Genomic DNA, 26045 nt, shown 5'->3' with positions numbered 1-26045 from the left:
GTTAGAGGAACACAGTGGGGATTCATAGTAGGACAGTGTGAGCACTGTAATGGCCTGAGGATAAATAGGGCCTCCCTAGAATAGGTATGAGGTAGACCACAGAGTGTAAAACCAGGGGTCATAGCCCCTAGTCCCGGCCCGTCGCGGACGGGCGCAGACGGGCTTGCCTTAGGCGCGCCTTCGGCGCGCAAACGGCGCGCCCGCTGCGCGAGGGAACACCTCTCACCTGAATGTTGTTCCTGCGGGAGCGATTTTCCAAATCTTCCACATGGGCCTGGCGGTCAATTTGTTGTGCTTGCAAGCGGATCACTTCCTGCTGCAGTTTTTCGACTTCCTCATCACGAGACTGTTCGTGATCCTCCATAGACTACACCCTTTTGCCCACCGCGTCCAGATCTCTGTGCACTTCTTTCATTTCCTCGGCAAATTCTTTTTTAAGAATATGGTGATTGTCTCTCAAAGCCAAAAACAACTGGGAGAAGAAGGCTCTTGTGACCGGTTCATCCGTTTGCTCCATCTCCTGCCCCCCGGGCCAGGGAGATACGCCCCCCCCACCAGCTGCGCCCGACATCTTGACGAACAGGTCCTTGACGGTCCGATCCTCCTTCCCCATCTTTTTCTTTCTCCTTCTTTTCCCGCGGGGTGGACATGTCTGGGCCTCCGACTTGGGGTAAAGCAATTGCTGGTGCGGGCGGATCGGCCCTTGGGCAGATGGGTGAGGTCCAGGGAATGCGCGCCCCCAACGCAGCACGGGGGGGTCGGTGGCTTCTTGCGTCACCTCCTGCTTCTGAGGCGTTTGTAGGTCGGATGCGTTGTAAGGCTGGGCCGGGGTACAAAGTCCAGAAGGGGCACCTCCTAAAGCTGAGGGAGAGCACAGCAGTGCTTAACCCAGGTGCCTTCAGCCGAGAGACCACAGTGGCTGCGCGCCTGGGCAGAAGGGTGAGTCTGCGGTTCTCTCCCCTTCTGGGGTCTTGCTGGTGCAGTAGCGTCGCTTGTAATGCTTGCCTCACTACTCGGGGTGCGCCCTCCTCATCCGATGCCCTGGGCCGAGCAGCCCAAGTCAATCCAGTGCAGCAGTGCGGCCTTCAGATGCAGCGGAGCGTCACGTGCCGGGCGCTATCACCTCCATTCTCGGCTCCCCAAGGCTTCAGGCAGAAGCCAAGGCCCTGTAAGGCCTCAGTTCGGGCCACTCCTGCTCCAAGGCCTCCTTAAAGCGGGGTTAGCCAATGTCAGTGCCGGGACCTCTCCTGGGCACCGCGTGCGTCTGTCTGGGCCAATACCTCCTCGTCCTCCCAGGCGGCGATCTGAATGAGCGCCCGATCTGAAAGCCGGCCCTCGCTGGCAGGAAGAGTCGCAGGGAAGCACTGGGCCACTCACCTCTGGCCTCGCAGCCGCCGTCTATGATCGTCGCTGTTGCGGCCCTGTCAACCAAGGCCCTGCTTGCAGCACCATGCAGGCTGCCCTCAAAGTCACCTGCACCTTCGCTCTGGGCCCAGCAGCGTTGTCGTCGCCGCACTCATCGGGTTTCCAAGATGTGCCCGCAATGCCGCCCCAGTCGGGTCCGGGCGTCAGCAGGTCGCCATAAGTCTTGTAACGGCTCATAGAAGCACTCCCTGTGCGTCAGCCGTCTCCTTAAGCCCTTCGTGAGAGCCGCACAGCCATTTTGGAGTCTGGAGCCCGGCGCCCAAGAACGCATTTTTTTACTGATTGGCTGCAAGGGACGGTCCAAAAACCTGTCCCTGTGTGCCTGCCGACTACAACTGCGGCACCAGGGGTCAGCCGCTCACAAACTATGCCGGTAAGTGCCCGGGCCGGCAGACGGGGATCAGGAGACGAGCGGTCTGCGTCTTACCCGCTCGCCATCTTGGCCACGCCCCCCTTTTAAAATATTTTAAAATTTTTATTGCCCTCGTACCCACCCGGGGCACTCACTCCATTTTTTTATGTTTGGGACCGAGGATGGAGCCCGAGGACGCAGCTGGCTCCCCAGTCACCATCATGCGGCAGCCGGCCATTGTTTTTAAAATTAAGTTGTGCCCACCCAGGGCATCCACATGCACAGAAATGTTTGGGCCTGTGGCACATAGTCTCCTCATCCTCCACAGTGGCAGGAGCCAGCCTTTTTTTATTTGTATTTTTTCAAGTGGGTGCCCTGGTGCCCACCTGGACCACCCACATGCGCAAAATTTTTGGTGTCTGCTGTGGGGCTCCAGCTGGCTCCCCAGCCAGCACCCTACTGGGTGTTGGTGGAAGCTGGCTTCATTACTTTGGTACAAGCACATAGGGGTGTGGGAAGAAAAAGAGCCATAAAAGACAAAACAATGGGCTGAAAGAAAATCAAAATGATTTGAAAAAACTGCCCTCACTCACACACAATGTGTGTGACATGCTTCATCATCGGGTCTGCTAACAATACGCCCCTGCGTAGCCACGCAGGGGGCGGAGCATAGGAAGGGGGAACACAAAAAAACACACTAAGGACAAACACAGATCAACACAAAAGTGACAAACAGTGATCACACCAAAATGTGTTGTCCTCAAGGACTGGGTGAGTGGTAGACAAAAAGTGCAGTTAGGTCGTGCTCATCAAAACTGGCTCCTGGATACCCATTCGTACTTTATTCGTGGGTTCCAGCGACAGGATTAAAAATTGTGAAGGATGGTTAAGTGTTTAGGCAGGAAGTCAAGATCCTAAAACACTCCTCCTTGTACTGCGGTGGTACCGTTTAAAAGTGCCCTCAACTATGTGGGTCACGCCGGTCTTCTTCAGGACAGTCTATCTGTCCCAGTCCTTAATCACCTCTTACCTTTAATTTAGTAATTCATCAGAGGGATACCACCTGGGGGGTATTTCCACACCCGTGGGACATTTGTTCCTACAAGAGACATAGGAAGAAACAATAATGTTTATGATAAGTGAAAGTATAATTCTTATGTAATAACAGGTGTTGAAAGGCGTATCCCCCAAGTAAACAGTAGGTGTATATATAGATGGTCCCTTGAACCCATAATTGCCAGTGAGATCCATCTATGAGGGGAGGTATTCCACTATTAATATTTTTAATAACCTCCCGACAGCCTGTTGCTGTAACAAGTTAAAAACACACTTGTCGTAAAAACAAAGATGTATGCGGGGGAAGCATAAATGCCTCCCTATGCAAGATGAGTGAATAAAGAAATCCCTTTGCATATTTGCATGTGGTTACGTAGGCATTTATGCACCCTATCGAAATGGTTATATGACAATGTCTTACTGAGTCTATTAATTCTTAAGGCTCGAACTGGCGTCGGGCGGGTGGAGTCCCAAAGAACACAACCTGTGTTCAAAGAGAAACAGTAACAGTACATATACAATTCAAGAAGTTATTTATATTAAAAAACCCTCTGTCTGTAAACCCTGTCTGCGGCCATCACTATGTGACGAGTTTGACAAGGTAAAAGGAACCCCTGCAGCTGTCCTCCAAACATGGGAACGGGGCTAAAACTCCCAACAAAGTTACTTAAGTTAGCCTTTAAGACCACGTCTAAAGTAAGATTATAGGAAAGCCCTCTGCATCGGCGCCCGCTTACTGTTCCGATGGAATTCTCCGGCAGCATTGGCGCCCACCGTTCAAAACGCCGTGAAGGATAATGGCGTGCGGGTGCTACCGCCCTGAAAAGGGAAAGGGGCCGGCAGCGCGTCACGTGAGCCAACGTAAGGACGTCACTGCGTGCATCGGGCTGTAGTGCGATATAGTTTAAATCTCCTAGCGCGACTGGTATCTTAAAAAAGCAAGTGACGGTGCACATTTTTATCATTCCTAACTTCGTGCTCTTTTACTGATAACTTGAAAGGGGGTCGGGTGCATATTCTAATCCCAAAACCTATGCTGTTTTGTCAGTGACTACCTCTATAAGGTAACAGGAGGAGGGAGGGGACAAGTATATCACGATAACTGTCATGAAGAGTTCCCTGTTGATCAAAAAATTATACGAAAGGAAGTCAGGGAATCGCAAAGACAAATAATCTATGTTAAAAGGGGCACAGTATCCATCCATAACAAATTGTCATCAAATGCTCAGATACTGTGATTATTGTCGATATAATATGACAAAAGACAATGGTACACCTAAATACTGAGGGATGGGGACGTAGCGACCTCACAATACTATGCATAGCGAGCCATTCAGTTTATTAATAGGATATACTAAATATATTGTTGGTAGATATTAAATTGATAATCCCATTCCCAACAGTATATCCTATATTAAACCTAGGCCCTGAGTCTAAAGATTTATCTACTCAGGGTATGCCACGGTATGTCGTCATTAAGACCATGTAGGTCACTGCGGAGACGGAAAACCCATTTCTGTTCCCTGACAAAAAGTTATCTATTTGCATCCTGTGCTTGGGAAACTGACCTAGGTTACTCTATAACCGTCCATATCAGATCCTCCACAGTGTGTCCCGCTTCCACAAAGTGTGTTGTTAACTTCGTATTAGATCTGCCACATCTAATAGTACTACGATGTTCCGTGATGCGGGTGCGAATATTCCTACATGTCATGCCCACGTACTGTTTGCCGCACGGACATGTAATCAAGTATATTACTCCTTGGGAATTACAATTTGTGTGTGATCTTTGTTCCCAGGGGTTAGGTAAACCTAGGTCAATCTGTTTAGTGTTTGTCGTGAGATGGCACATGCTACATGAACCGCACCGAAAGTGACCAGTTACTGGTGGCCAGCCTGTATCGGTAACCCCCATACCTCGTCTACTCACTGATCTTGGTCTCGTATGAATCAAAATATCTTTAAGGTTCTGGCTGCGTTTGAACGAGAAAAGGGGTTTGTCCATTTGTAGGTGGCCAGAGTTCAGGATTTTCCAGTTCTTAAGTATTGTTCTCCTGATTTTTTGAGATGCAGTATTGAAAGTTGATACAAATACCGGTTTCTTTACTGATGGTCTGTTGGTTTTAGAGAGTAGTGATTCCCGATCTGCATTGTGTGGTCTCTTGTTCGCTCGTTTCACTACTTTCCGTGGTTAGCCCCTCTCCCAAAGTTTGGTAGACAGAAGACTGGCTTCTGCAATAAAGTCTTTGATTTCGGAGCAATTTCGACGAATGCGAAAAAACTGACCCACCGGTATATTCTCGCGTAATGAGCGTGGATGGAAACTGCTGAATGCTAATAATGCATTTTTATCGGTGGCCTTGTGATGTACCTTGGTCTGTAAAACACCTTTACCAGGTTCAATGACCAGGTTCAAGAAGGGTAGACTAGTCTTGGTAACCGTCGAGGTAAAATGCAAGAGGGGGTTCCTCTGGTTCAGCCATTCCAGGAAGAGAGTCACAGAGTTTCATTACTTTGGTCCCATCTGAGCTGGAGCAGTGAGAAATACTCTCACCTGGGAGGCGCAAAGTGGTATTCCCTGCCTGGGAGAGTGCAGGCAGAGAACTACAGTGTCCCTAGGGATGGCGTCCCTGGGGCACTGCATCGTATTCGAGCCCTGTGGGATGAGGTCTCTGGGGCTGATAATTGGCTTGGATAGGGGGACCACCTTTATTTGAATTATCGTCCCTGGGAGATGGGGTCCCTGGAACCTTTTGAAGATTCAGTGAAGGGGCTGTGTCCCCTTGTTAATATTAATGTACCGGCCCCAAGGGATAGGGTCCTTGGGACCTCTCAAAGGCTCGGGATGGGGGAGAAAATGCTCCCCTCCCTAAAAAATAGGTATGCCCTGCCCCTTCCCTTGGCCCTTAGTCCCTTGCCCACGTGCTTTATAGGAAAAAAAGTGGAAAACCGGCTGCATTTTGTTTTTTTAAAGGGCTCTGCGAGGGTTGGGTGGGCAGGGTGTTCCTTTGTCTGTGTTGTGGCAGCCAATCAGATCGTGAGATCTGTCCCCACCGCAAATCCTCTGCAGTGTGTAATATCTATATTTTTTATTATTTTTAACCTTCATTTTTCAAAATCTACTGAACTGAATTACACCAAATCACAGAACGTATGCGTTCTGGACCAATATAGATCTTCCTGCCACATTTGGTGTAATTCCATTTAGCAGTATTTGTGAAATTGTTGTTAAATTTGCCTATGGGAAAATGAATGGGAAAAACCTGTTTTGAGACTTACCACTTTTTCTTTGCCCACTCTTGACGGATCACCCCAAAACTTTAGAGGAAGGACCTGAGGTGGATGAGACTTAAAAAAAAAATACGTTTTATGAAGATTCGTCATACTGTAGCTAAGTTATTAGCAAACAAAGGATTGTTTCCTTTAGAACTGTTGTTAATAGGGGGGGTTTTACCCATTAGAAGGTACGGGGACCTGGGTAGTTAAATCAGTAAAGAGAAGGGGTCCCAGTAGCCATGGAACATAAAAACACACAAATGCAAAATAATCAAGAACACATAAATTGAAACCACATTGTTTACTTCACAATGGGAATGCTTATCGAATATGCAAGGATAAATACACACAACAATAGAACACTCGTTTCGGTGGTGCCCCAAGGAGGGAGAAGGGATGGGACGGTGTAGTGAAGGTGAGGAATTGGTGAGGAAAGAAGTGGCGATTCAATAATGACAGTAGAATCAGTAATTGTCAATCGTTTGACAGAGTTACACACTATGTACAGAAAAAAATATAAGACACAAAATGTTCGTGAGCAAGTTCGAGAAAGTCATCCTCCAGGTTGTCCAATAAATGTAGATAGTGGGGATTGGAGATGACACACGGAACTGGATATCTAATATTGATATCCAGTTCCGTGTGTCATCTCCAATCCCCACTATCTACATTTATTGGACAACCTGGAGGATGACTTTCTCGAACTTGCTCACGAACATTTTGTGTCTTATATTTTTTTCTGTACATAGTGTGTACACTATGTACTATGTATTTATCCTTGCATATTCGATAAGCATTCCCATTGTGAAGTAAACAATGTGGTTTCAATTTATGTGTTCTTGATTATTTTGCATTTGTGTGTTTTTATGTTCCATGGCTACTGGGACCCCTTCTCTTTACTCCTTTAGAACTGTGGCCTAAGTATAACGTCCAACTGGCTACGGACTTTTAGCTTCATCGGGGTGTCAATACTGACTACAGCACAAGACCTAAAAGCCTTAAAATGCAAAATGAAGTGGCAGCTCTTCAGCATTACATGGGGGAGGAATTGATGAAATTCATGCCCGGCCCGATACCTGAGCTGGAGAGAAACATTTTAAACCCCAACCTTTTTTCAAGGCCAAGCTGTGATTGGAACCAACTTTACTTTCTAACTTTGCCTGGTAATTTGGCTTGAAGAACCATTAGGTTTGAAAAAATCTTGCTCTAGACTCTAGCCCAGGCCTGGGAGAGATCAGCAGACCTGCCCACCCATTAATGAATTCTACAGCATCAACCCTCCTGCAGTTCTCCCTGTTTTTATTATTACTATTCATTTTTTACCCTCCTAGGTGTAGCATGTTTCTGGTGGTCAAATAATCCTATTCTGCAATGTTACCTTTGGTCTGTGACCATTCAGATGTTTATGATCTAATGTAAGGAAAACAAAATGGCTGTTCTTTAACAAATGTTCAGACTGGATGCAGACAGTCATATGTGTTTTCTGTAATACTTATTCAGTCAATCACAATGCTTATTTTGTGCTTTTCAAATTTCCCTTACACAAAGAATTCTTATGGGAACCTTCTTTAGGATTCCCCTTATAACTTTGACAGCCGGTCACAACCAAAAAGTCTTAATTTTGTACAGTGTTTTTCTAAAGCTTTGTGATAATTATTCTGGTGCTGTGATGGGGCAGAGTTGTTAATGGCAGAAGAAAGTGGCTGTCGGACAATCAGTGATTTATACACTGCACTAAGCTTTTTTTGAGAAACCACTGCTAAGGCCCAAGGAGTAGGTCATGGCTCATAGAGTAGATCAAAACAAACACAAGGATATAATTGCCGGAGCGCTGAAACTGGATTCAAGCTAGCTTGGCCGATGAGGGGTGTTACCACGAAACCAGTCCCAGGATCCTTTTTTCCGGTCCAGGGAAGAGCTGGCTTGGCAGTTCAGGCTGGACTGTTCCCATGAAGAACCAGGTCAAGACTGATTTGCATATGGCTGGGTTTGAATTTGGGTAGGGGAGTGAGCTAAAGAATGATGATGGATTCAACCCAGATCTGTAACTGGGGGTGAGTGTCTAAAAAGTTTCAGCGCTCCGTCCATCTCCTTGCGTTTGCTCAAAGAGTAGATCACCATCTCTGAAAGGAACATACTCAAATGAAACCGATATTCTCTGATAAGCTCAGGGCACCTACATTTTCCTCCCATCCTCTTCCTCCCATTTTTTAATGATTCCCATGAGAAGTATTTATGCTATCTAACTCATCATCCCATTCCACCTCTGTTCCTGTTTGCTTTTACCAAGTATGCCAAGGCCATACCTGCCCATAAGCAGTTATTTGAGCTGGGTCTGGACTGCTATCCAAGCCATTCTTCCACTGTTGGACTCAAAGTGTTTTTCCTTGTGGGGAAACGTGGGCTGAGAACTTTACTGCAGAGATTTCATATCTCTCTCTCTCTTGTGCACATGCGTACATGTTGCACCCCTACCCCACCGCACCCCACCCCACCGTGAAGCATATTTTATAGGTTAACCTATTACTAAATGGCATTCATATTTTGCCCCCACTACACGTGTATACCATTGTGTATTGCGAATTCCGACATACTGGAGCAAAGGCACACTCTTGAAAAGGCCTGGCATTTAGACCTGTGCGGCCTTACTGGCATGATTAATGGATGGTGGACTCTATCTTACTGCTTAACTTGCTTCTGCTCTTTCCATTAAATCCTGGTGTAGCCTCTTTTGTTTGCACCCTCAAACACACTAAGTAGAAACTTTGCTAAGGAGGTCCACATAAAGAATAGGACACCCTTTAATCTGACTCCTGGTGATGCACCCTTCCTAGATAAAGAGATTGAACCGTGTGTGCCATTGTACTGCCACCTTCTCAGACCATACGCTCAGACGCCAGGCCTCAAAATTTAATTTAAAGTTAGTGTCATAAATGTTGCTAAATTGTAAGCAACCTTAAAGAGAACCAAGCTTCCATTTTGAGAGCTGAACCCACTTAATGCAGTCTAAACTCTAATATAATTGTAACAAAGGGCAACGTAAAATATAATGGGTGTACTTTGATGCTTTAGGCACTGCAAAAATACCCTATGTAAAACATTGCTTAACTACATTTTGAACAGTTACACCTTAGCTACTCTATTTCTAAATATGTTCTCTATACAAATTTGTAGGGAGGAAATTATTCCTCAGAACTGTTAATGTAATAGACTGAGGTAGTACACTATTATTGTAAGTCACTTATTTTTATTTTCTCATCCACTTCTAGAGTTCCTAGACGTGAGTGAATATCCGGAGCACATAAAACGCTTGGTACAAAAAGAAAAAGATTTTGAGGAGCAAGAAAAGAGGCAGCGTGAAATTGAGCGTAACACTTGCAAGGTAAAAGATACACAGTTTTGTGTTATGAAATGAAAAAGATAACTCCTTTTTTAAACATACATTGAAATACGTACACCTCTGTTACTAAACCTGTAAAAGTTTCAACCCCACAACTAATGGTTTAGCCAAAAGACACCCCATGATTAGCAAGGTCAGCAGAATACGTAAATGGCAGTGGTGAAAATCAAGAAGTGACAACAAGCTGCAGGATCTACCAAAAAGTAGATGTGCAAAGCTAGCTTAAAGTCTTTAAGGCTCAGAAATGGAGCATGTTTTCAATCGGATTAAGGGTGATAACAACCATATAGCAGAGGCACTAACATGCCGTTGTTAACTGAAGTCACCATTGTTAAATGTGTCCCTGAAATTTTTGTAACTGCAACCATAAAAAAGCAATAAACCTATTAAAAAAAAAAAAGGGCAGAGGCACTATAAAAATGTAATGTTTCATAAAACCTTAATAGATTGAATCATGGTTTGTTACCACGCAGAAGCTGCCATCCTCAAAAAACAGTGATTACGGTCTGTATTGAAAACTTCCCAAAACTCAGCATGCTACTGGACACCCCAGATATCTTAAGAACCATTGCTGTGTTTAAATTGAGGCGTTTGAAAAAAGAATTCTGATATGTTTCCATCTTCTTCACCCTTTAAAGTCATTATTTGCCATCATTTTTATGACCCATCATCAAAAGCTTTTAGGGATATTTATTTACTCCAGTATTGGAACTTCCATAGATTCACATGCTTGAATAATTCCCTGTCATCAACATGGGAGTCACATGGTATATTATAATAGCCCTGCAAAGTTAAACATAGACCAGAAAGGCCCTTTAGTTTTGTAACTATCATAGTCATTGTTAAAAAATAGACCAAACATAGGTTTGAACCTAAAGTTACACTGCCCTCTAGAACACTCCTGAGAGAAGCTCCAGTCCCTCAGCTTTTCTACTACATATCACGCTAGGGAGTCTTATTCCAAAGCTCACTTCAGCATTTAAAAGCCTTTTTCTGGCTAATTCATACTGACAGACTATTACTAGAAGTGTGGCTCAATGGTTAGAGCGGCAGACCCTGATGCAGAAGTCTTGCCCGGGACCAGGGTTCAATTCCCCGCCTCAGCGGGTCTTGGGCTCAAAAATTCCATGGACCTGATAATTCTCTCCTCGGTGCCTATTCCAATCATGGAGTCCCACGCTGCAACTCTGGGCAATAGCTTGCTTAATCTCCACAACGGCCCCCACAACGCTAAGGATGCCTGGTCTCCACCTTGGGGGTGCCCAGGAGTGGACACCTCACAGGGAAAGCCAGGATGGGTTCCACAGCGGTATTCGTACAAGCGCCTTGAGACCCTTGCGGGTGAGTAGTGCGCTATACAAGTATCAATTTACATTTACATTTACATTTTTACTCTTTTCATCTTGAGTCTGTTTTAGTGTTTTTTATGAAACCTATACGACAAGGAGAAGAGCCTTTTCAGGGCCTTTGGTACCTGCTCCTACAAATGCCTACACACCGATGACCCTCACAAGGACTGCATTTATTGCCTTTATCCTGATGATAAGGCCAAATAATGCAAAGTATGTAGCACTTTCTGCAGTAAAACGTTGAAGGACCGCGATGGGCTTCTGCTTTTATGGCTGCAAAAGTTTAAAGCTAGGAAGGAACCTGTGTCCAGTGATGACCGTGAGAAGGCGTCATTGACGATTCAACTTCCACCGCCGTCAACCTTATCTTCGATGACGTCGCCTCCATTGACGACCACCATGGTTTTGATGGCGTTGGTCACATCTCCATCCACGGCACCACTGACGACACAGTCGACGATACTGTTGATGGTGGAAAAAGCTGGAAAAAATAAACAGGACAGACTGAGGCATTTGACCCCTGAACACACCTCTCCTAGAAAAGTGTTACTATTGCTTTCCTCACAACTGCTGGAAGAACAAGCCTCTGATGATAACAAAGGACCTTAAGGATATGTACACAGCACAGCCCATCAGAATTGCACGCAAAGTGCCAAGATGATGATTATGATGAGGAAGAGTACAAGGGTCACAGCTACATCCCTCAGGACCAATATCAACAGCAGTATTGGGAGGAGATGTGTTTACATGCCCTCTGCACTGCTCTCTGACTTGCATGCTATGTTGTCAAACTATAGCAAGCATTTTCCGCCATCTTCTGCTCCCGCAGCCCCAGCCACTCCACCACCTCCAATGGCATCCATTCCTCAATCTACTCCACAGCAAAATACACTCTTGCTACCAACTTCTGTTTGCCATTTACCGCAAACTGCTTTGCTTCATGATCCAGCAACTTTTGATGATGATCATGAGGAACATAAGAACTGAGACCCACACCAAAGATGGGATGATTGCCTCCTTCCACACCATCATCTCCCTCTCCAATCCCTGTTGATATTCCACCCTTGGATATTGGTGGATTCAATTTACTAGAGCAAGCAGCTAAGCAATTTGACTCAACTATGCCTTCTACACAAACAGACTGCTTCCTTTACGATTTTAAGAAACCATTCAGGAAAACCGTAAGAGTTGTGTCCATTGCAAGTTATGTCTGTGAGGAGAGTTTGAAAGTCATGAAGACTCCAACCACAGTCACTGCGATCCATACCCATCTGAAAAAAAATCCAAGGCTCCAGAGGACTCTCCTACTTGTTTCACCGGTCACCTGAAGCCTGATTCAGTCATCTCTCAGGCAGCACAAGTCAGGTAAAAAAAACTGTTGACGCCAGTAGTCACAGCACTGCCAGACCAAGAAGGTAGGTGCCTTGACAATGTTGGGAGGAGGTCCTCCTCCATGTCGGTGCTCACTCTAAGGTGATCAAATTTTCTCGCAGTTCTTGGCAGATTTGACCGCCAGATATGGCCCAACCTTGCCCCTGTCTTGGACCAGTCACCCGACGAGAGTAAATTAGAGGCCAAAAAAGATTCCCTAGGAAGGAGAGTGCACATCGTCGGAAATCGACTGTGCGATGGATATAGTCACAATTGTTACGTTATAGGGGGGATTTTTATAGCGCTCAGCTACTCCGAAGAGTGTCCCGGCGCTTAAGATCCTCAGTGGCACAGAAAAAAAAGGAGAGCAGAAGCACTTACTGAGAGAAGAGCAGAGTCTTAAGATCCTTCCTGAAGGCCAACAAATTGCCATTGGTTCTAAGGGAAAGGGGTAGAGCGTTCCACAACTGAGGAGCAAGGCATTTAAAGGAGCGTCCGCCACACCGAGCGCGCCGAATCGCTGGTACGGCGGCCAAGGCAAGGTGGAAGATCTAAGTGATCTGGAAGGTTGGTAGAACGTCAGCCGTTTCCGAAGGTACCTGGCACCCAGGCCGTGCAATGCTTTAAAGGCCATTGTCAGCGCCTTGAAGACAATACGCTTTCTGATTGGGAGCCAGTGGAGGGATTTGAGCAGAGTACTGGCACTGGCTCTCCTAGTAAGGCCAAAGATGGCTCGCGCGGCAGAGTTCTGGACAACTTGCAGGCGTGAAAGGAGAAATTCGGGAAGGCCCAGATACAGTACATTGGCGTAGTCAAGGCGGGAACCTATCAGCGCCTGCACCGTTACTCTTCTGTGGTCCAGCGACAATAGGGGCAGAAACTTCCTAGTCATCTTAAGGATGGCAAAACATTTGCCAACCAAGCCGAAGACCTGGGATTTAAGAGAGAGACCGTTGTCAATTTGTATTCCAAGATTTTTTGCGACCGCCGAGTCGCTGACGGGAGGAAACATGGCAGCCGGCCATCAGGCCTTCCACCTGGGGTCAGAGGGGCAGCCGAAAAAGAGCACCTCCGACTTATCGGAGTTGCATTTGAGGCTGTTCAGCTGAAACCAGCCGAAAACAGCCTCAAGGCAGCCCCTGATGTTCTCGCCATCAAAGTCGGAGTCTCTGTCGCACGTGAAAAGGAGCTGGGTATCATCCGCGTACGACACGATCCGAGCTCCGTGGGCCTCTGCCAGTGCCGCCAAAGAGGTCATATAGATGTTAAAGAGAGTTGGGCTCAGAATGGAGCCCTGAGGAACTCCCACCTCCAGTGGCGGCATCATGGCAGAGAAGGGAGGAGCCCAGACCGTTTGTTGGCGATTGGCCAGAAAGGACTTAAACCAGTCGAACACCGACCCCCTCAGACCTATCTCCCAGAGTCTAAAAAGGAGACGGTCATGGGGGACGGTGTCGAAGGCCACCAAAAGGTCAAGCATCACCAACATGGCTTTGCCCCCTGAGTCCAGGGTTTCCTTAATGGCCTCGGTGACTTCGAGCAAGGCAGTTACGGTGCTCATGTTGGATCGGAATCCTGACTGCGATTGGTGAAGAATGTTATGCGTCTCAAGAAAGTTGGCAAGAGCGACATGGGCATGCTTCTCCACCACTTTCGCAAGTGCTGGCAAAAGGGAAATGGGTCTGTAATTTGCGTAGTCCTTGGGGTCAAGATTAGGTTTTTTTAGGAGTGGCAAAATAAGGGCCTGTTTCCAAAGCTGAGGGACCACTCCTGTACTAAGAGAAAGGTTAAGCACTGGGTTAACTAAAGGATTTAGCTCATGTGCCACTTTGGCGAGAAATTTAGCAGGACAAGGGTCTAGGGGGGAACCTGATTTTAATGTGGTAAGTAGGTCCAAGGAGGCCTGAAAGGTAAGAGGAGGAAAGACCCAGAGAGAGGGGCCCTCAGAGTGGGAGAAAGCTAGGGGCAGGGGCACTTCCTGAGCTGTAGCCACACCATCGGACACAAAAGAAGCCTGGATAGACTTGATTTTTTTTAGCAAAAAAGTTGGCAATCTCGGTGATCCAGCGCTCGGAATGCAGACTCCTGGGGGTGCACCAGGAGGGAGAGGTGAATTCCTTCACTACCCTAAAGATTTCTTTGCAAGAATTGGAAGCTGTTTCGATTCTTTTTGCAAAGTAAGACTTCTTTTCTACGGTAATGTCATGGTGGTATTTCCTAATGGAGTCCCTATAGGCTTCCTTGGATCTAAAGTCATACTGCCTGCGCCATGCTCTTTCCGCTTTTTTGCACTGCCGCCGCTTCTCTGCCAGAGCAGAAGAAAACCAAGGGGCAGACGCTCGATAGGGATTAGTCCGGGGTGCTAGAGGAGGAGCAAGTTCGTCCAGTCGTAAGGTACGCCAGGTCTGCAGGAGCTCCAGATCAGTTTCCAGCGCCCCTGTCAGCTGGCAAGGGTGGGTACATAATGCCTGCGCCAGAATGGCGGGAGAAACCCGATGGAAAGCTCTGACACCCTGCGCTTGGCGGGCAGGCCCACTGGAGGAAATTTTTCTGAGATGAATGATCTGGAATTCCACTAAGAAGTGATCAGACCAGAGAACCGGAGCAGGGGAAGACATATCAATCGGAATGGTCGAGAAAACTTGGTCCAGAGTGTGCCCTTTACTGTGTGTGGGGGCCAGAAGATGTGGGATAAGCCCCAGTGACAGAGTGATGTCGTTCAACTTAATGCTGTCAGGGGCATCCACAATATCCATGTGGATATTAAAATCTCCTAAGAGCAGACAGTGTTTGGATCTGAGACAGAGCGCGGAGATTGCAGAGTGGAGCTCTTCATAAAAGGATCCCATCGGGCCCGGTGGCCTATAAACGAGCAGTCCTGAGCATGCTTGGTGAGGCGAGAGGGATAGCGAGAAACCCAAGGTCTCACATCCCTGAATGTCGTCCGTTGGTATGACTGAACAAGCAAAGCGCTTGTCGACCACCATGGCGACCCCACCTCCCCTACCAGTGGCTCTGTCTTTCCTAAGGATCACGTAGCTGGGTGGGATCGCTGTAGCAATATCTGGTCCGGAGCCCTCTCCCAGCCAAGTTTCAGTTAGAAAAAGACATGTGGGTTTTATATCTGTCAGTAGATTATACACATCCAGCGCATGTTTCCCCAGGGACCTGGTATTAACCCCTTCCACACTCATGACGAGCTGGGCTCGTCATGAAGTAGCCTCCTCGCACGCTCATGACGAGCCCAGCTCGTCATGATGGGTGGGATTTACAAATTCTCAGCACAGGAGGGGAATATGCTGAGCATCCATGGGGTTAAGTAAAAGACAGTTGCTATAGTTGGGGGGGGGGGGGGGTTAGGCAGCGCCTGTAACCTTTAGGTGGTTTGGGGAAAACCGAGGGGCAGGTGTTCCTATGGTTGCTGAGAGCCAGAAGCTCCTCCTTGGTGTATGTAATCATCCTAGCCCGCTTGCCCAGCCTGACCCGGCACCCGTCCACCTCCGGGACGCTGATGGGCGCTGAGGGACTTTCCTTTGGCGCTCCTTAGGCGCGACCGCTGCGCAGAGAAGAGGGCACCTATTTTTAAGGCGTCGCTGGCCGGCGAGAGGCAGCACCACTAGACTGCCGCCCCGCGAGCCTGCCTACCCCCAAGATGGCCGCTGAGGAAATGCGCGGCCCACAGGTCCCACAGTACCCTTCAGCACCTCATCGGCTGAATGGGAGAGGACACTGTGTAGAGCAGCGCGGCGTGGACCAAAGTGAGTGAGAGATAACAAAGTACAAAAGTGCGAAGAAAGCCTAAGGTCACCCGGCTTTCCGCCTCAGGTGCCTCGAAGGAGCAAGAAAGTGCAATATGCAATGAAAGGGGGACGCAATGTAAAATAGCTAGTAGTCACCCAATAAAAATACAAAGCTAGTAGTCAGCACGAAAAAAAGCAACAAATGAAGTACATCAGTTAAAAACACTTTAAAAATCAGCTCGTAGTCAGCGCTGTAGCAATCACTCGCCCGCACCCGGCGTCCGCCTCAGGTGTAATGGGAGGAGTGAGGATCTAACCAGGGCAGCGCTCTCGCAGAGTTTTAAGGCGTCCCTGGCCGGCGAGAGGCAGCACCACTAGACTGCCGCCCCGCGAGCCTGCCTTACCCGCAAGATGGCCGCTGAGGAAATGCGCGGCCCACAGGTCCCACAGTACCCTTCAGCACCTCATCGGCTGAATGGGAGAGGACACTGTGCAGAGCAGCGCGGCGCGGACCAAAGTGAGTGAGAGATAACAAAGTACAAAAGTGCGAAGAAAGCCTAATATCACCCGGCTTTCCGCCTCAGGTGCCTCCAAGGAGCAAGAAAGTGCAATATGCAATGAAAGGGGGACGCAAAGTAAAATAGCTAGTAGTCAGCCAATAAAAATACAAAGCTAGTAGTCAGCACGAAAAAAGCAACAAATGAAGTACATCAGTTAAAAACACTTTAAAAATCAGCTCGTAGTCAGAGCTGTAGCAGTCACTCGCCCCCACCCGGTGTCCGCCTCAGGTGTAATGGGAGGAGTGAGGATGTAACCAGGGCAGCGCCTTTAGACTGCTTGCCTTTAGACTGCTAGAAGGTGCAGCAATTTTATGACACCAGGGCTGACTTAAAGCTTATTCCTTCCCCACTGAGTTCCAAAACAAGACTCTCGACCTTCCTTTTGACAGAGAAGCTCTTTTCGACAAACATGCCGATGAGGCACTACAACCTATAAAGACAGATACTGACACAGCTAAGTCTTTGGGGACGCTCCAGTTTCGTAAGGTGCCCTTTCGAGTCACCTGAGGGAGAGGCCTTCCATCTTATAGAGGAGGATACCACTGGTACTGGTACCCCACTTACTCTTCATCTTAGCCCCATCGTCCCCTGTACTCCCCATCAGCCACCATCAGTGGCTTGCAACCCGTCTTCTGCAAGCCGTAGAGCAGAATGTCAGACCAAGGATTCAACTCTTCGCCAATGACCACCTCCAGGCTCTGGCTATTCCTCATTCCTCACAAATAATGTTAGGGGGCAAAATATCTGCATACCTTCATTGCCATCAGGCTATAACTATGGACCAATGACTTCTCAACCTTATTCAATTTGACTATACTCTGGAATTTCTTCAAATACCACCTCCTGCTCCACCTCAACCATCTATTTCAAAACATCTACATCTCCTCCGTTTAGAGGTTCTAGCAATGTTGGAAAATGGAGCGATAGAACCAGTTCCTGTATCACAACGAGGGAAGGGGTTCCATTCCAGTTTAGTCCTTAAAAAGTTCAGGCAGTGGCGATCTATACTGGACTTTAGAAATGTCAACACCTACCAGAAGAAGCAGTCCATCTACATGGTCTCCTTGCAGGACATTTTTACTCTTGAACCCAGGAGATTACATGTCCACCCTCGACCTCCAGGACGTGTATTTTCATATTCCCATCCACCCATCTCACAGTAAATTCCGTTGATTCGCAATAGTCAGGAGCCAGTATCAATTCGGAGTCCTCCCTTTTGGCCTCAGTTCTGCCACTGAATATTCACAAAGTGCTTAGCGCTAGTGGCAGCCTTTCTCGGGAAACAAAGACACCAAGTGTTCCAGTATTTGGACGATTGGTTGGTCAAGGCACGGTCCATGTGCGCAGCTCAGGCATCCACAGCTGCCTGCACAACTCTGTTCAGGAGATTAGGCCTTAACCTGAATCCAAAAAAGTCAGTCTTGTATCCTTCAAAGATTGTTACCTTCCTAGGAGCAACGCTTGACACAACGCTCAACAGGGCAGTCCCATTGGTCGAAAGACAAGTAAAGCTAATCGCAGTAGCAGAACTCAAACAGAAAACGTCTCTTTCAGTTCGCCGTTTCCCAATCCCTCCTAGGGATGATGTCCTCCTGCATCCCTCTAGTTTCATTCTGCCGGTTAAGGAAGCGTCCTCTCCAAGAGGAACTAGACGAGCAGTGGCTTCAAGCAGAGGGATCTTTCGGCGAGCTAGTCACCATCACCCCAGCCATGGTCAAAGCCATTTGATGGTGGTCACACCAAAAGAATATTTCAGTCAGGCTCTCCTTTCTAGTCCCGCAATCTCCTTTGGTCATCATTACAGGAGTCTCCCTCCATGAATGGGGAGCTTTCCTTTAAGTGTGAAAAATTCCCCTTACATCAAGAAAACAGTGAATGCACACTGGGGTATTTTGAATTCTGTGTCTTTGGACATCCCCCGTCCTCTGTTCGCCTTCAAAAGAACCAGCAGCCTGAAGGACCAACTAGTCCATACCCGACCAAAGAAAACTCACATCCGTCCGCAGAACACTCTGTGGGATCTGCCCCCTGTCACGGGACATTACCGGTGTGGCAATTGTGTGGTGTGTCCTCAAACAACACAAACTAAAACAGTCCAACTTTCTGATACCTTCACTTGGTGTTTGAACCGACACACCAACTGCAACAGCAGTAACTGTATCTATATGCTGACCTGTCCCTGCGGACTAAAGTACATTGGGATGACGACCCGCCCAGTGAAAATACGAGTTATGGAACATAACAGCAACATTCGCTGCAAAAAAACACAAACTCACCTATATGCACATTGCCAAGAACAAGAGCATGCAGCTGAGGACATCAAATGGGTCGTGCTAGAATGGCATCCTTCATTAAACCAACAGGCTCTTTTTAGGATGGAACAAAGATGGGTACACCGCTTACATTTAGACACTGAGGGATTGAATGATTCCGTCCCGTGGAACACACTGTCTAGATAGATAGCTTCTCCCCATTTCTGTACATGCATGTTGTGAACACTCCAGTCTGTTGTCAGCACTTACGCATCCCCTGCCAGCATTACACTTGGTGTGTACAGTTAATTCCCTAATCCCATAGTTGCCCACCTACACCGCTAGCGGGAACCACCCAGGCACCTACCACCCAGGTACCTATCATCCAGATGACTACTTATGGGTGATCATCAATGTCTTTGAACTGTTCCCTGCCTGATCAATGACCCACTAAGACCACTAACAGGTTAACACCACCGCCATTGAATCATTCCCCACCAGATGCATGAGTCACTCTATCGACCATAGTCTCTAGCTCATCATTCCCTTGTGACCATACCACACTCAAGACTTGCCCTAATCCCCGCAGCCCAAATGAACGCATTCACTAGGACTCCCCGACCCATCGCAAATGGGGCGTTATTCAGGCCACCCAGCTACACAGTCTACACGACTTGACTTTAATCCTTTGGATACACTTATCATCCTGTCTGATTAATCACCTCAGAGCCACGGAATGTTTTGAGTACCTGAAACATTGTGCCATGGTTGGCCCTGCTTATACCTGTCCTTGATCATGAGAAGACAGCTACATTGCCGACTGCCCTGACTTCCGCTCTTTACACCCCTCTCTAAGATGGCGGCGGGCATCGACACCAAGAGGCTCTGATGTCATGCCGGCGCGTCGCTGCTGCTGAGCCGCTGCTCAGACACGCCTCCAGGTTCCACCAGAATCCTTATTAGCGAGCGCCACGAACAGACACCCACGGCTGCTTTAGGCGACACTCCGCGCTGGGACGTGGGATTAGGTGAAGAGGTCACCCGCCCGCTCCGACGAGGTAAGGTGATTGGTACGATAGTGTGGTGAGGCGGGCGCCTGGACTGCCAGGAGCCCGGTCGCCCTGGTTGGGTCCCCGGTGTTTTCCTTCCACCCCCCAGGGACCACAGGTGTCGGCCCCCTCCGAGGCCGTTTGCAGAGTTGGGAGACCAGGCGGTGAATGTGCGGGGCTACCGACCGCCAGGGTGAGGGTTGATATGTGCTTCCACGAGCGCGCCTCGTGAGGGTTAGCGTGGGTGGTGGCCAGAGGCGACTATCCCACCGGCCAGACGGCTGCTGCCATCCCTAGCACTACAGCGAGAACAGCGGAGCCCCGCCACTCGTTGCCTCGGCGCCCATCCAGGCTGCGACCTCTCTGGGTGGTGTGAATGTCCTGGGTCCACCGGGACCTGGTGGGACCACCGCGGACCTAACTCAGGTCGCTAACTCCTTCCATGATGTCCCACTAGCTGGTATATACATACCTACCTATCTACCCACCCTCGAATGGCTAATTACCCCACAAACAATTTGCTTTTACCTTGTATACCCTCCAGAAAACTGCCCCATTCACGCAGACCCCACGGGAGCAGCCTTGGGGCACTAACGACCGCCAGCGAGGGTAAGTCCTTATCAAACTCTGGACTCTTGTCTAAAACCCTGATGTATTTCCACTTCCCCGTGTAGTAAAACGCCGGCTGGCGCTAGATCCTGTCAACGTTATGTCTTAATACACTAATAGTTGGTTGAGACACTTAATGTCTGCTGGAATTCTTTTACCCAGCATTGTTTTTAAAGTGAATTTCATTAACCCCTCGATACGTAGTAACCTAATTGTGTCTTCCCTCTCTCCTCACCTTATTATTATGTGTTGGTTCACGGAAATAAAGTAGCATCCCCCTGATTGGGTAACTTGGGGATTAGTATCACCAGTTGAAGTCTATTTCTTTCCCCACAGGGTATCCTTCTGATGCAGGAACCCCTCTTTGGCTGGATCCGGCAACCGCTCAGGTTGTATCCTTCATAGGCCTCAGCCTTATGCGGGGCATCTCACTAAGTTTATGAGCACTTTTTTGGTCCTGATGAATTGCCAATACGGCATGAAACATGTGGACCTATTCACGAATGAGGGTTGAACGGGACTGACTTTTCTTAGCCACTGTAGTCCCATTGCCCCTCACGTTTTAATAAGGTGGTGAACTACACGAATAAAGACAAAGGAGTAGATCACACCAACCTTTTTTAACTCACTTCACTCACGCTCACTACTTCACCTACTAGGGCCCTCACACCCTTACATCCACCGGCAAGGAACAAAAGATCTCCACAAGAGTGTAGCACTTTGTGCTACCCGTCAGGCATTGCAGCGCCGGCTTGACGTTGGAGCAGGAAGCCGATAATGACACGATACGACTAGCTGGTGACATGACAACAGCCGTTAAACCAGCTTGTTGTGTGAGGCATCCCTAGTTCCGACAAGGGATACCTTTCCCTGTTGCACTTAGGCATATCAACGCCTTGCACCCCATGAAGAGAGGAAGACAGCACACTGTACTACGAAATCACCAATCCCAGGGGAACTGTGTGCATTTATTTGTTGCATAGATTGTTGGGACACGCACACTGGACCCCTTTAAATATTGTCCCCCCCAATGTCCCTCCCTGTTGTTGACCGAGCTTTCCTTTAAGGCTTACAAGTCACTGGCAAGTGGCAAACACTGCATCGCCTCCTTCAAATCAACTTGTTGGAGTTCAAGGCAGTTTATCTGGCCTTACAAGGTTTCCTGCCAAGAATAAAGAACTCAGTGTTGCTCATTTGGATGGACAACACTACCACGATGCACTACGTCAACAAGCAAGGTGGCACGAAATCATGCCTCCTATCCCAAGAGCCGCAGTGCGTCTGGGAATGAGCAATTCGCAACTAAGTATCCCTAAGAGCAGAACATCTGCCTGGCAACCAGAACACCACAGAAGACACTCTAATCAGACTAAAGTTGTTTTTTTTTTTTTTTTAATTTTTTTTTTTTAAATCCTCATATTGCGGTTGATGTAGATAGGAAGGTGTTTGGGAGTTTGACGGTCTTCTCGCGATTGTTCCATCACACTGCCCCTAATCGTCTATCGATGGATACAAGGGGAGTTTCTCACTATCTAAAGTTTTTGTGTCACAAATGCGAACTGGATCAAGCCACTCAACACATCTTCCTCCGATGGGGCAAACCGAACCTCGATCTTTTTGCGACCCTCTATAACAAGAAATGCCAGTTCTTTGCAAGATAGCATCACCGTCAGGGATCATGGTGAAATGCATTTTTGATGGCAACGTCATGCATCTATGCTTACTCCTTTTCTCCAATTCCTCTCTTTCCAAGGCTGCTCATGAAGATGAAACCTGGGCGCCTGCAGGTTGATCCTCATAGCTCCCTTCTGGCCGCACCAACATTGGTTTATGCAACTCCTCCTACTTCCATCACATTCTCTTGAAACCGATTCCCCCTCTCCTAACAATGCCCCAGGGCCAAGTGTAGCATCCAGATCCCAAATCTCTTCATTTATCGGCATGGCTTCTGAGCACAAGGAGTTTGCCCATTTGAACGTATCGCCAGAATGCAGGGAAATATTTTCCAGTGCTTGTGTGAGAAGTACTAACAAGACCTACCGGCTGAAGTGGAAATGTTTTTGCATTTGGGGTCAACAAGCTAATGTGCATCTTTTTTCTTCTTCACCTCTGGAGATTCTCCCTTATCTCCTGCACTTGGCAAAATCAGGATTGGCTCATGCCTCCATTAGGGTCCACTTAGCAGTTATCTCGTGCTTTAGGCGAATGTCTATCTTGCCTTCCTTACGGTCATCAAGAATCGATAAATAATTCCTCAAGGGGCTATAATTAGGGTCTGTCCACCAGTCAGACCTCCCCCACCGCTCTGACTACTCAATATTGTCCTCTCACAGCTCATGAAGCACCCATTCGAACAAAGAGCGATCTGAAATTAGTTTTGTGGAAGGCAGCTCTATTTGCAGGATTGACATCTGCTTGGTGAGTAAGCAAAACTCAAGCTGTAACCATTCAGGAGCCTCTCCTGCACAATTGTGGTCCTCCGGACGAACCCTAAGTTTATTCCTAAAGTCTCTTTAGACTTTCATTTAAATGAGCCTCTCATCCTCGACATTCTTCCCAGATCCTTACCCTCCAGCAGAGAGAGCCCTCCATTAGTTGGTTGTCAACAGATGCTTGAAGTTCTATTTGCAAAGGACTAGACACTACTGCAAGTCTAATCAACTCTTTGTGGCCTACAGTGATCCTCAAAATGGTTTTCAGCGGCATTCGCTGTTGCCAGCAAGCTGCAGGCAAGCTGTTATAGACATCTGTACACACTCATTCTACGAGAACTGTTTCAGCCTCTACTGTGCTGTTCGCTGGTATGCCAATCCAGAACATCTGCAGTGTAGCTACTTGGAAGAATGTACACAGCTTTACCAGGCATTACTGCTTGAATTCTGCAGTTCGCAACGAAACAGCAGTGGGTCAAGCGGTACTGCGACCTCTTTTCCAACAACAGTGACATTTCTCCTTCACCCCCATCCTTTTTTCTAGCTATGCACATTTTTTATTTCTACTCTTTCCTATTGGATATATTTGTATATCTTTATTTTATACATATGTATTGATGTATAGCTTTATGGTTGGTTTTGGATATCAACCATAAAATGCATTCCAGAAAAAAAAAGAAAAAGACGAGAAGTAACAGAAACAATGTGCTTTTTAACTGCTTTTTAATCTGATTCAAGCATGTGAATCTAGGAAAGTTCCAATACTGGAGTTAGAAAATAAGCTACTTACCTGTAACTGTAGTTCGCCAGTATTAGAATCTTTCATAGATTCACATGCAGCTCACCCTCTTCCTCTGAGAAATTCACCTTTCCCTCTTTTTATCTGGTTGTATCTCCTACACTTGTGCTTTGAATATCTGAGGGACTGGAACTTAACTCAGGAGTGTTCCAGAGGGCAGGGTAGCCTGATTGGTTCAAACCTTTGTTTTGTCTCTCTCTTTTAACAATGACTATAATATGTTATAAAAATAAGGGCCTAGGGCCTTTCTGGTCTATGTTTAACTTTGCATTGCTATTAAGTATACTGTAGGACTCTCATCTCGATAATTGGGAATGATTCAAGCATGTAAATCTATGAAAGATTCCAATACTGGAGAACTAGAGTTACAGGTAAGTGATGTTTTTTCTTATAATTAATTGTGAGTTTGAATAGTCGTACCCATGGGTAGGATCCAGGAGCACCTTAAAATTATGTACATACGTATGCAATCTTTTCCTGTATGCGGCGTCATCATCATCGATCCTTGGAATCCAAGTCTTCGCACTCGGGGTCAGGTAAGGCGAAGTACAAGAAGTCGAAGAAACAATATCGTTGTCCGACTTCCCGTAGCTGGTCGCGCAACGCGGCTGAGGGTGCGGGTGGTGCCTCCCCCGCGGCTCCAATGGAGCCTGTGGCGTCGCCGCCGGCCCACTCAGCCTTTCCGGGTCCGTCGGCGAATCTGGCCCAGACACAGGAGTTCCTGTCGGCCATGGCTTGCCTCTGTGGGCCGTCTGGTCCCGCTGGTGCGCCTTCAGGCCCCGCGGTCCAAACTGGGGGTCCCCGCGTTCCTTTGCTGACGACTTCGGCCTCAGAGCTGCGGGACTCCCATGGATCCAGGCCAGGATCCTGGTCGATGCCGGTTGACCTCATAACACCTCCACCGACGTCGACCCCACCAGCACCACTTCCAACGTCGCCCGCTCCTTGGGATGACGTCGCCTGGTTTCAGACCCGAAGGGGGCGCGGAGTCGGACCAGCGTAGGTCGATGCCGCTCCAGACGTTGCTCTGGGATTTCTATCTCCATGTCCCTGCTCCTTATTTTATGCCTGTGGAACGGCCTGAGGAGGAAGGGGAGGACTGGGAAGGGTCTGAGGACCCTCTCGCAGCTGATGGCGAGGATAATCAGGACTGGGCAGAGGAGTTGGGGAAGCCAGTTGTCTGAATACCTCACCAGACCTTTGCATGCTGTCTCCTCCTACCGTGGCTACGGAGGAGGGCGCAAGTAATGCTGTAGGGTTGCATAGGCCGGTCTTAGGCACCACACCTTGTGCTCCCTACTGTAGCCGTCAGGGCTAACCTCCTGACAGAAGTGCTTCAGCCAGCGGCTCGTTCTGCGGAGCTGTTCCTCCCCCCTCAATGAAGCACTTTCTGACGTTCTTTTGGGCACCTGGTCCAGGCCTACCACAGGGACTCCTGTGCATAGGAATGTGGCCCAACGCCATCGCCCGGCTCCGGGTGACCCCATTTTCCTCTCCCAACACCCCACACCGAGAGCTTGGTTGTCCAAGCCTCTGCTTCCCTGACCGTCTTCCCTTCCGCACCACAGGATAGGGAATCCAATAAACTGGATACATTCGGAAAGAAAATGTTCTCTTCCGCCAGTTCTGCACTGCGGTCCGTGAACACTGCATGCCTCTTGGGCAGTTATTCCCACTTTCTGTGGGATACTGTGGCGAACGTGCTGCCTCAGGGCCCAGAGGAGGCCCGGACAGCTCTCTCCTAGGCTGTTGCAGAGGGGAGAGACGCAGCTAAGTTCATGATTCGTTGTGGCCTTGACACCGTCGACTCACTGGGCAGATTGATTGCGACGACAGTGGCGGTTCGACGCCATGCCTATTTGAGGAAAACTGGATTTTCGAGGGATGTCGACACACTTATGGACATGCCCTTTGATAGCCGTCGCCTCTCCGGCGACAAAGCAGACAGCGCGTTGGAGCGGTTTAAGGACTCACGGGCTGCGGCCAAGTCTTTGGGGATGTCTGCAGTCTGCCCTCCTTTGCATTCTGCCTTTCGCTCCTTTCGTGGCACTGGAAGGGACACCCCGCAGCGTTCGCAACAGAGCCATAAGCCTGTGCAGCAACAATCTCAGCGCGGACACCGGTTCAGCCGTGGCGGACCAAGGGGCCAGCGGGCAGGTCAGTCCACCTCCACCCCGGCAACTTCTGCCTCCAAACCTTCCTAGTCCGAACTTTCAGGCCCATCAAACGCCAGTGGGCAGCAGGCTTCGCCATCACCTCCCCTACTGGCGCACCATCACATTGGACAGGTGGATTTTAGGGATAGTCCTGAGGGGCTACTCCCTACCCTTCAAGACTACCCCTCCAGCCATGCCACCTCGGTACCACCGCATGTC

At 48.3% G+C, this 26045-nt stretch overlaps 1 protein-coding gene across 4 annotated transcripts in view; it reads left to right on the top strand.

Moving 5' to 3' along the window:
• USP47 (ubiquitin specific peptidase 47) overlaps positions 1–26045 on the top strand; it is a 1403284-nt gene that overhangs the window by 572122 nt on the left and 805117 nt on the right. For all 4 annotated transcript variants that reach the window (XM_078680933.1, XM_078680934.1, XM_078680932.1 and 1 more), the window contains one exon: positions 9379–9491. In XM_078680933.1, the coding sequence (XP_078537059.1) occupies positions 9379–9491 (113 nt within the window). The remainder of the gene's footprint in view (positions 1–9378; positions 9492–26045) is intronic.

The sequence above is a fragment of the Lissotriton helveticus genome, chromosome 3_1 (genome assembly GCF_964261635.1).
Source record: "Lissotriton helveticus chromosome 3_1, aLisHel1.1, whole genome shotgun sequence".
NCBI classification, from domain to species: domain Eukaryota; kingdom Metazoa; phylum Chordata; class Amphibia; order Caudata; family Salamandridae; genus Lissotriton; species Lissotriton helveticus.
Note: the sequence above shows the minus strand (reverse complement) of the source record. Positions and strands in the feature narration are given on the sequence as shown.